Source organism: Triticum dicoccoides, chromosome 3B (genome assembly GCF_002162155.2).
Source record: "Triticum dicoccoides isolate Atlit2015 ecotype Zavitan chromosome 3B, WEW_v2.0, whole genome shotgun sequence".
Lineage (NCBI taxonomy): Eukaryota > Viridiplantae > Streptophyta > Magnoliopsida > Poales > Poaceae > Triticum > Triticum dicoccoides.
The window spans coordinates 58,095,905-58,107,778 of record NC_041385.1 but is presented as its reverse complement, the minus strand read 5'-3'; the positions used below and the strand labels follow the sequence as shown (position 1 = coordinate 58,107,778).

The 11,874-nt window shown below is 44.2% G+C and overlaps 1 protein-coding gene and 2 pseudogenes across 3 annotated transcripts in view; 2 read left to right on the top strand and 1 right to left on the bottom strand.

Annotated features, from left to right (window-relative positions):
• The first annotated feature begins 206 nt into the window (after nucleotides 1-206).
• On the top strand, nucleotides 207-2,370 carry LOC119274685 (annotated as a pseudogene).
• A 4,318-nt stretch (nucleotides 2,371-6,688) lies between these two features.
• LOC119274687 (CST complex subunit STN1-like) overlaps nucleotides 6,689-11,874 on the bottom strand; it is a 5,764-nt gene continuing 578 nt past the window's right edge. Inside the window, exons 1-6 of one of the 3 annotated variants that reach the window (XR_005135275.1) lie at nucleotides 11,693-11,868; nucleotides 10,342-10,927; nucleotides 10,145-10,262; nucleotides 9,475-9,610; nucleotides 9,150-9,295; nucleotides 6,689-7,221 (exon numbers count right to left, since the gene is read on the bottom strand). Coding sequence is in view for 2 of the 3 variants with exons in the window: in XM_037555409.1 (XP_037411306.1) it covers nucleotides 10,441-10,927; nucleotides 11,693-11,730 (525 nt within the window). In the remaining variant the exon portion in view is untranslated. The other 2 variants (XM_037555409.1, XM_037555408.1) reach the window with 2 other exon arrangements.
• On the top strand, nucleotides 7,530-9,605 carry LOC119274684 (annotated as a pseudogene).

The window sequence follows — 11,874 nt, the reverse complement described above, 5'->3', positions numbered from 1 at the left end:
GCGGTAAGCAAAACAATATGCACCATCAACAGTTTGCATGTATGGTAACTTGGTAAGGATGTTGAGCATGAGGTTGAAAGCAACCAAAAAGTAGACAGACACTACAAGCAACTAGCCTGGGCCTGTCAAACTGTTTATATTGGAGGACAGAGTGCAGTGGGTTAGGTCGCTGACCTAGACCGTTGAACATTTTCAACACGCAGATATTGGACAAGTGCACTCATCTAGACATCTCTTCCTCCGTTATCATCTCATCCAAGAGGAGTCCTGTTACCAGGCGACACTAATGGCAGTTACAGGTATATCCCTGACTCTCCACCGGCTCTTCCTCCTCCGCCTCCTGCTCCTCCTGCCAGTCGTCACCACCCAAACCATACTCAACATCACCAACCGATGCTCCTACACCGTATGGCCAGCCGCTATACCAGTGGGCGGCGGCATGCGGCTCAACCCTGGGAAGACATGGACCCTTAAGGTGCCCTCTGACACCCCTGGAGGGCGCGTATGGGCACGAACAGGCTGCTCGTTTGACGGCAGAGGCAACGGGACGTGTCAGACAGGCGACTGTGATGGCTTGCTCGCCTGCAAGAGAGATGGTCAGCCACCCTACACGTCTGCTCAATTCTCGCTAAACCAGTATAACAACAACAGTTTCTTCGGCATCTCCCTCTACCAGGGCTTCAATGTACCCATGGAGTTCCTGCCAATGCCGGTCAAGGGACAAGTAGGACCAGGGTGCACAAAGGGGCCACACTGTGGGGCGAACATCACATCACAGTGTCCGAGCGAGCTCAAGGCACCGGGAGGCTGCAACAGCGCATGTACAATGCTCCCGGAGCAGAATAATTATATGTACTGCTGCGAGAGAAATTGTGAATCCAACAAATACTCGGTCTTCTTTGTGCGGATGTGCCCGGAGGCAATAAGTTACTCCAGTGATGCTGTCACAGAAACTTCATTCAGTTGTCCATTGGGTACCAACTACCAGATCATCTTTTGCCCACCGATCAATCTAACGTCTTCACCTCCAAGTCCTGCTAACTCAGTTGATCTTAGGCCACTATCTTCACCTCCAAGTCCTCCTAACTCAGCTGATCTTAGGCCACTACGCAATGGACCCTCAATAGGCACTTTTGCTTCAGTTGCAATTGCAGGTGCCATAGTTTTAATCGTCACATTCATCTTTTTCATCATATGTCGAAGAAGAACACGACGACACCATGAGATGACAGATGAGGAGGCAGAGTTTGATCAGCTACAAGGAACACCAATGAGGTTTACGTTTCAATAGTTAGAAGCAGCAACAGAGCAATTCAAGAACAAGCTCGGGGAAGGAGGATTTGGGTCTGTTTTCAAAGGGCAGCTAGGCGAGGAAAGGATTGCAGTAAAACGTTTGGATCGAGCTGGTCAGAGAAAGAGAGAATTCTTGGCGGAGGTTCAGACAATCGGCAGCATTCATCATATCAATCTGGTGAGGCTGTTTGGCTTCTGTGCAGAGAAATCCCATAGGCTCTTGGTTTATGAGCATATGCCAAAAGGATCCTTGGACAGGTGGATCTATGGTCGACATGAAAATAGTGCTCCTCCGTTAGAATGGAGGGTGCGATGCAAGATTATCGCTGACATAGCTGGTCTGTCTTATCTTCACGAGGATTGCATGAAGAGAATTGCTCATTTGGATGTCAAACCACAAAATATCCTGTTAGATGATGACTTCAATGCTAAACTTTCCGATTTTGGTCTATGCAAGCTCATTGATAGGGATATGAGTCAAGTGGTTACAAGAATGAGAGGCACACCTGGTTATCTAGCCCCTGAATGGTTGACATCACAAATCACGGAGAAGGCCGATGTCTATAGCTTTGGCGTTGTGGTCATGGAAATCATGGGCGGAAGAAAGAACCTCGATACTTCCCTGTCTGAAGAGAGCATCCATCTTATTACCCTATTGGAAGAAAAGGTGGAGATGAATCACTTGGAAGATTTGATTGACAAGAGCAGTAACGACATGCAAGCACACGAGCGAGATGTAATCCAGATGATGAAGCTAGCAATGTGGTGTTTGCAGATTGACTGCAAAAAAAGGCCTAAAATGTCTGAGGTAGTCAAAGTCTTGGAAGGTACCATGGATGCAGAGAGCAACATAGATCATAACTTTGTCGCGACAAATGAAGCAAATTTCGGTATTGTTGGAAATGTGAACTCCTCAGCTCCTCCTATAGCCACAGATCTATCAGGTCCCAGGTGAAATGAGTCGATCCCGAGAAGACAGACAATTAGATTATCAGGTATCCAAATGAAATGAGTAAAAGACTTGTCTGTTGTATCTTTCCAAATTAGTACAATCTGAAGCCGCTTATCTTGAGTTAATTTTACCTGCAAAATATGTTAATATTACAAATCTTCTTGTTCTACATCAGAATAACTCATTTTACTCTACAGTTTGTTCAGTTTCTCTCTGTGATGCAGGTCTGTTTCAAGTTATTCCAGTTGAAATTAACAGCATGTTACAAATGCTGCTAGGCACCTAGCTCCAATAAAGGCAGAGAAATGGACAGACTGAATTAAAATACATTTTAGGAGTAGGGAATAACTAAGACAGAACAATTAGAAACCACAAGTACTTTATGTAGCCGCGAGCCCTGCCTTAAGCTGTCTGTAGCCTACGGCTTTGCTTCTCTTTCCTCTGTTTTTGATACTAGCTTTTAGGCTTGGTTAGCTTAGTTTTTTTCCCTACTTCTTTTGTTGGCTGGTTTTGTTTTGTATACGTTGCGGGCATACTGGTGTTCTCAATTCTCATTCTAATACACTTAACACAAGCGACACGCGTTTGGGCGTGTGTTGGAGAGAAAAATTCCAGTGTGTTTTTATTGCACGGATACTGCTGTGCATACACAGAAAGCGTATCGTATATGACACTTAAGTTTCAACTCACAAACCCTTTAAGATGTAGGGCATCGCGCGTTGCAACAGCTCGCAACTTGGCGAGTTTGTACACGAGAAGCCAGCCATGAACTAATTTCCTGCTAATGGAATAAAGATGTACCGTTCCTAGCACGTATCGGGCTCGATCAGATCATCTATGCTACTGCTGTTTACCATGTAATGCTGCTATTAGTTGCCAGGGTGTATGGCACATGAGATTCCACAAACATTTTTGCAGTTTGATAGTACTGGTCAGGAAGAAGTTGCTGCTTACAGTGCCAATGGTGCGTCCCCTCTGGATTATTGCTCTGAGCTAAGTAGGCTGAAGCTCTTCGCCTCGCCGCCCAGCGCTCAGAATCCTTGCACGAGTAGTTGATTGGTAGGAGGATCCACAAATCTGTAGTTGATTGGAGTACCTGTGAATCAAACCTGTCAGATGCGGTGGCAGCGGATGCCGCTGCCGGCGGTGAGTTACCGGAGACGGCGGTACCGAAGAGCGGCGGCCTGCCACAGGAGCGCAGGGACGACCGGAATCCATCAGAAGTGGGGATATGGTCCACCGGAGCGGCAGCATCCCGCCGGGCAGTGCGGCATGGGCGGCGGAGGAAGGGGACGGGCCCGGCCGATTTTCTCTCTGGTCGGTCTGGGCCACGAACACGTTGGGACTGACGCGTCAGTATGGGCCGTGTTGTCGGGCCCTATCAAGTCCAGGTGGGCTTTCGATTGACTCGATATCATGATCCAGCTTGTTTGCCTCGAAAAAAAAATTGTTTGCTCCACTTCCTCATAATAGATAGCGAAATCACTAGTTTTTTTTAACACAGTACAGACGCAAGCGCTCATATACACACGCACACACTCATCCATATGAACGCGTACACACACCCTACCCCTATGAGCACCTCTGAAAGACTGAGCCGGCATATCATCTTAAAATTTACAAGTCACCGTAGGCACCTCGTCATCGACGGGAACGTCTCCTCCCACTGAATGCGCATCGTCGGAAATCCTGAAATAAATACAGGAATAAATGCGAGCACCAGAATTTGAACCCTGGTGGGCTAGGGATACCACAGTCCCTCTAACCATCCAACCACAGGTTGGTTCGCAGCGAAATCACTAGTTAAGGAGTACTCCTTGCAGAGATCACTCTAACTTTCCCAGGCTGCGACAAGTGGCGTGTTGCATGTGCGCCACTTGTCGCAATCTGGGAGTTTTCTCTTTTTTTCGTAGATCCGTTTATTCAAAACATTTTATCCCTTAAACTGTGCGTCCAAATCTTGAACCGTTTTCGCCGTTGGATCACTCGCGTCAAGATCTTCAAGACTAGATCATATATTGATAGGTTTTGACGAACTTTTTTTTCATGAAAAAAACCGGACGAAAAAACCGAACCGGAAGCACGGTTTTTTCCCTTTCCGAAAGAGGCACGACCGTGGCTTTCGCGAAAGCACAACCGTGCCTCTCGCGGAAGTAAAACCATGCCTCTCGCGAAAGAAAGAAAAACAGAAAATGTATTTTTTCCCTTTTCGAAAGAGGCACGGTCGTGACTCTCGCGAAAGCAAAATCGTGCCTTTCACGAAAGAAAGAAAAACAGAAAACGCGTTTTTTTCGTTCCGAAAGAGGCACGGACGTGATTCTCGCGAAAGCACAATCATGCCTCTTACGGAAGCAAAATCGTGCCTCTCACGAAAGAAAAAAAACAGAAAACGTGTTTTTTCTCGTTTCCAAGAGGCACGGCCGTGACTCTCGCGAAAGCACAACCGTGCCTCTCGCGGAAGCAAAACCGTGCCTCTCATGAAAGGAAAAAACAGGAAACGTATTTTTTTTCCGTTTTCAATAGGCATGGTCATGCCTCTCACGCAAGCACAACAGTGCCTCTCGCGAAAACAAAACCATGACTCTCGTGAAAAAAAACATTTTTTGCGCAAAAAAAAAATCGATTTTTTTGTTTTTGGTCGAAAAGCTAGGGAAGACCGGTGAAAAACCAAAACGTCAAAACAAACCTGAAAAAAAACCATTTTAAAAGCTGAAAACGCGTGTGAAAAATAAAAAAAATCCGGAGGGAGCGCCCAGAGCGCGACACGTGGCGAATGGCTGAGAGCGCGCCAAGTGGCGCTGATCGTTGCGAGGCTCCCGAAGGAGCGCTCATTAATTAATTGCTCCTAATAAATAGCCGTTGACTTGTTCTTGTCTATAATTCCGCATATCATGTTCGTTTATCAACACGATACCAGTTCAGGCATTTTTTAACTGTGAAAAAATGATACCATGTTGTTAAATTAACTGTAAAAAGCCTGGTACCATGTTGTTAAGATTTGTCTTCTATCAGACGTTATAATGTTTTGACTAAGTTTATAAGGAAAGCCATCAACATTCATAATACCAAATCAATATTGTTAGATGTATCATGCAATTAATCAACATTCATAATTTTCTTTTTAGACCATTTGGAAATTTTTACTTTTATGGACCATGGCAAATTTTTATTTTGGATCATGGTTTTTTTTTTGAACCATAGAAAACTTATTGTTTGAGTTATGGCAAAGTTATTTTTGGGACGATGGAAAATTTAAAATTTATACATTCCAAATTTATTTATTGAACCACGACAACTTTACTTTTTGAACCATGCTAAATTTATACTTTGGACCATGGAAAATTTATTGTTCAAACGATGGCAAAACTTATTTTTTTAAACATGGAAAATTAATATTTTAGACCATGATAAATGTTGGGTCCATGGCAAAAAATTAAATAATGCCAAAACTTATTGTTTGGACCATGGCAAATTTGTTTTGTGCACACTAAGGCAACTTTCAATGCATACAACATCATAAATTCTGTTTTAAAAATTAATTTTCAAAACATGGCAAGTTGTCGAACAAAGGATGATAAATTCTTTTTGGTATATCATAGGAAATTACTTGAACATCCTATGGCAAATTTATTTCCATTAGAATTTTTCACAAGTTTTCTTTTCAATATTTCTTTTGGCATCATCTTATACTTAATGTCAACTTAGGTACAAAAAATAATTGTTAAGTTTTCTCTTCTATATGTCAAGTTATGTCTTCTATTAGTTTAATAACTGCTCCGATTCGATGTATTATATTTTTTGTACAAGCATGCATTTTTATGTGCCTTACATTACACTTGATTTATTTATTTTAAAAAATATGTGGTACTTTTATTCTCTAGAGCATGGCAACTTTTTTTTTTGGCGTGTAGCTATACATATTTGGTAAATAAACATATTTTTGTTTAGTTTTTGTCATATGACCTTTTACATGGCAAACTTTACTTGCTTGTATCATTGCATTTTGTGTGTTTTTCTTCTTCTTTCCTGTTATTTATTTTGTGTGTAATCGGGCTGCAAGGCCTAGTAAAGGGTCTGTCCGGGCTTGTTGGCTCAATCGAAACCCCAGGGAAAAAAATATAAGACCTACCAAAGACTAGCGCTTGGTGGTTTAACTTATTTATAATTATTATTTTTATATAGAAGGAGCACCTGAGACACACAGTGATGAGTCGAGGACTCGAACGCTGGTGAGCTGCGAGCACACCCGCTTGGCTAACCACCCAAGTGACGCTCACGATTCGTTCGCGAGGATTCCCTCCCATGGGAACGATCGCTAGTTATTGGCGTCCATACCTAAAAGCTATTTAGGTAACTAAATTTTTTTAGGTAAGCAATTGGTGATGCTCTAAGGTCACCATAAGTGGAAACCTCAGATTTGGCGCTGCAAAATGTACAAAAAAATCGCAAGAATTACCTTCCGCTATTTAATACAGATGTCCACAAAGAACACAAGGTTTCGGCCACCCTCGTCAGCGAGCAAACCTGACAGAGTTATGTGGTCAGTGAGACAAGGCTCGTTGACGGCCAGTCAACGAGGCACCCAGCTGCTTCCAGGCAGCTGCCCACCGCCATACATGAAATATGTTCATGTACGTATTTGCGGAAAAAATGCTTCGAGTGAGGTGACCTTTAAATGACAGTCGTGCAGAAGCTCACTGGAGAATGTAAAACTGAGTATACCATCATCCTCAAACGAATGGGCTGGCGAATGATGATGTGCATGCTTTCTTTTGGTCTATTCCTCCAAATCTTCCACTTTCAAAAAGCTTGGCTTACACGACGACTTGTAGTCGAGATAGACGGGTTGAAAATGCACGAAACTAGTGCACGAGACATTATGTCCCCCTCATAGTTGCTGCCATTGTTGACCTGCCGCCGACCTGCTCAGCTCGCCGACCCCCCATGATCCTCCAGGGTCCAGTGTTGCAGGTCATCTGGTTGTCGCAGCAAGAGCATACATCAGATCAGATCAGGAATGAACACAAGAAGCTATTTCAGTCTGGCAGCAAGTTAATTATATGTTCACTTGTAGACATATGTTTGCATCGTGGTAAGCAAAAAATATGCACCATCAGCAGTTTGCATATATGGTACTAACTTTGAAATGATGTTCAGCATAAGGTTGAAAGTAACCGAAAAGAAGTAGACAGACACCACAAGCAACTAGCCTGGGCCTGTCAAACTGTTTATATTGGAGGACAGAATGCAGTGGGTTAGGTTGCTGACCTAGACCGTTGAACATTTTCAAGACGCAGACATTAGACAAGTGCACTCATCTACACATCTCTTCCTCCGTTATCATCTCATCCAAGAGGAGTCCTGTTAGCAGACGGCACTAATGGCAGTTAGAGGTATCTCCCTGACTCTCCACCGGCTCTTCCTCCTCCGCCTCCTGCTCCTCCTGCCAGTCGTCACCACCCAAACCATACTCAACATCACCAACCGATGCTCCTACACCGTATGGCCAGCCGCTATACCAGTGGGCGGCGGCATGCGGCTCAACCCGGGGAAGACATGGACCCTTAAGGTGCCCTCTGACACCCCTGGAGGGCGCGTATGGGCACGAACAGGCTGCTCGTTTGACGGCAGAGGCAACGGGACGTGTCAGACAGGCGACTGTGATGGCTTGCTCGCCTGCAAGAGAGATGGTCAGCCACCCTACACGTCTGCTCAATTCTCGCTAAACCCGTATAACAACAACAGTTTCTTCGGCATCTCCCTCTACCAGGGCTTCAATGTACCCATGGAGTTCCTGCCAATGCCGGTCAAAGGACAAGGAGGACCAGGGTGCACAAAGGGGCCACACTGTGGGGCGAACATCACATCACAGTGTCCGAGCGAGCTCAAGGCACCGGGAGGCTGCAACAGCGCATGTACAATGCTCCCGGAGCAGAATAATTATATGTACTGCTGCGAGAGAAATTGTGAATCCAACAAATACTCGGTCTTCTTTGTGCGGATGTGCCCGGAGGCAATAAGTTACTCCAGTGATGCTGTCACAGAAACTTCATTCAGTTGTCCATTGGGTACCAACTACCAGATCATCTTTTGCCCACCGATCAATCTAACGTCTTCACCTCCAAGTCCTGCTAACTCAGTTGATCTTAGGCCACTATCTTCACCTCCAAGTCCTCCTAACTCAGCTGATTTTAGGCCACTACGCAATGGACCCTCAATAGGCACTTTTGTTTCAGTTGCAATAGCAGGTGCCATAGTTTTAATCGTCACATTCATCTTTTTCATCATACGTCGAAGAAGAACACGACGACACCATGAGATGACAGATGAGGAGGCAGAGTTTGATCAGCTACAAGGAACACCAATGAGGTTTATGTTTCAACAGTTAGAAGCAGCAACAGAGCAATTCAAGAACAAGCTCGGGGAAGGAGGATTTGGGTCTGTTTTCGAAGGGCAGCTAGGCGAGGAAAGGATTGCAGTAAAACGTTTGGATCGAGCTGGTCAGGGAAAGAGAGAATTCTTGGCGGAGGTTCAGACAATCGGCAGCATTCATCATATCAATCTGGTGAGGCTGTTTGGCTTCTGTGCAGAGAAATCCCATAGGCTCTTGGTTTATGAGTATATGCCAAAAGGATCCTTGGACAGGTGGATCTATGGTCGACATGAAAATAGTGCTCCTCCGTTAGAATGGAGGGTGCGATGCAAGATTATCGCTGACATAGCTAAGGGTCTGTCTTATCTTCACGAGGATTGCATGAAGAGAATTGCTCATTTGGATGTCAAACCACAAAATATCCTGTTAGATACTTAGATGATGACTTCAATGCTAAACTTTCCGATTTTGGTCTATGCAAGCTCATTGATAGGGATATGAGTCAAGTGGTTACAAGAATGAGAGGCACACCTGGTTATCTAGCCCCTGAATGGTTGACATCACAAATCACGGAGAAGGCCGATGTCTATAGCTTTGGCGTTGTGGTCATGGAAATCGTGAGCGGAAGAAAGAACCTCGACACTTCCCTGTCTGAAGAGAGCATCCATCTTATTACCCTATTGGAAGAAAAGGTGGAGATGAATCACTTGGAAGATTTGATTGACAAGAGCAGTAACGACATGCAAGCACACGAGCGAGATGTAATCCAGATGATGAAGCTAGTGATGTGGTGTTTGCAGATTGACTGCAAAAAAAGGCCTAAAATGTCTGAGGTAGTCAAAGTCTTGGAAGGTACCATGGATGCAGAGAGCAACATAGATCATAACTTTGTCGCGACAAATGAAGCAAATTTCGGTATTGCTGGAAATGTGAACTCTTCAGCTCCGCCTGTTGCCACAGATCTATCAGGTCCTAGGTGAAATGAGTCAATCCTGAGAAAACAGACAATTAGATTACCAGGTGCAGACAAAATGAGAGTAAAAGACTTGTCTGTTGTATCCTATTGAATTAGTACAATCTGAATCCGCTTATCTTGAGTTAATTTCACATGCAAAATGTATTAATATTACAAACCTTCTTGTTCTACAGAAGTTAATTTTCTCTATAGTTTGTTCAGTTTCTCTCTGTAATGCAGATCTGTTTCTAGTTATTCTAGCTGAAATTAATAGCATATTCCAAAATGCTCCTAGAATCCTAGCTCCAATAAAGGCAGAGAAATTGACAGAATGAACTGAAATACATCTTAGAATGAACTGAAACACGGAACAGTTAGAAATCAAATTTCCCACTTCTTTTGTTGGCTGGCTTTGCTTTGTAAACCTTGCGGCATACAGCATACTGGCATTCCCATTCTACTAATACACTTAATACAAACAACATGCGTTTAGCCGCAAACACGTGTTTGAGAAAAAATATATTCAAGCGTGTTTTTATTACATGGGGGCTGTTATGCTTAGAAATCTTACATCATCAAACAGAACAGCTGCAGTACCATTCAGAGTCACGGATCCGTCAATAATTCACCCAAATGAAGTGTGCTACCACTAGGAGGCTCTGCATTAGACATCATAAGGCAGTTGCAAACTGACCCTAATGCTTAATGAAGTAAATCAAATGCAGTCAACAGAAAAGGCATTTAATTAACAATGTTTGTTGTACACACCCTGGATAGCGTTAGAAGAACTTGGCTCAACAGTAACCACAGAAAGAAACACCAGAAAATTTGGGATCATTACAGGGCATGAGATCCTCAAGGAACACCTCAAGCAGAAGGTAGTGGAAAACCATAACATTCCTTGGCCATGTGAACACACTGTAACCAATGTAGAACCTCCACATTAGGGTCCTTCTCCAGAACCACGTCTCTAGCAGCAATTTGGATTGCACCATGGTACATAACAATCCTCCCACGAACCCTCAACAGAGTGCCGAGGCGTACCACCTCCGACATTTTCAATGCCATCTCTCCAGTAGGATCAGAATCTAGTGCCCCGGATGAACTGTTTGCATTCATGTACTGGTGGTTCAGCCACAGGACACATGGTACACAACCAGTGCCATCATCAACCAGGAAGCGGAGAAACTTCTCCCTGCGATCACGTGAAACAACAACTCCAACAACCTCGGCACGAGCAACTGTATGGCCACAGCGAACAAAGGAAGGTGGTGATGTGTGTCGGGGAGTTAGTGTGAGAAGGTCGGCAGCCAGAAGCTTGAGGTGCACAAGATGAAGGGAGTCCATGCTGAGTCTGCATACAGTCCATGAGGCAATGGAGTTCAGAGAAGAGATCTAATCTAACTAGAGTTTCACAATCTTATCAGACATGATGAAAAGTTAAGCAGGAAAGCTATATGTATTACTTGCGGAGCCAGGATCTGAGCAAGCCCTGGGCTAAAAGTTAAGTGCTTATAACTAACCCGAAAAGTATCCCATATCACCGCAAAAAAAAAAAAACAGCTCAATTGCACAACTATGTAGAATTTGAAATCGACATTTAAAGATCCAACTAAACAGATAAACATGACCAAAATGCAAATAATAGTACAAGAATACAAAAGATAGCAAGTCAATCAGTTCCTAAGGCTGGTGCAACGTTTTATATAGCGTTAGGCTGGCGATATTTGTTCCAGGCAGCGACAGGAAATAGCGCTTTTGTCATGATGCAGGCTCAATAGCGGTTGCCAGACCGAATGCTTGGTTAACTAATATGTATCTTAAATGACATTTAAGATTCAACTCAATTAGCCTTTAAGATGTATGGCGTCGCGAGTTGCAACAGCTCACAACTTTGCGAGTTGATACTGTGCATGAGAAGCCAGTCAAGGATTACTTTCCTGCTCACGGAAAGATCAACCGTGCCTAGCATGTACTGTATCACGTTTCACTGAATCATCACTGCTGCTGCTGTGACCATGTAATGTAATGCTGCTATCAATTATCAGGGTGTGTGGCATCAGATTTCACAGGATTTTCGCAATTTGATAGTACCAGTCAGGAAGAAGGTGCTGCTCACCGTGGCACTGGTGTGAATTCACGTGCAGTCGAGTCCATTAGCGGTTCGTCCCCTCTGGATCGGTGCACGAGTGGTTGACTGGTAGGAGGATCCACAAATCTGTCAGAGGCATCACAGGTACCTGTGAATCAAACCTGTCGATGCGGTAGGCCGGTGGTAGCGGAGGCCGCTGCCGGCGGTGA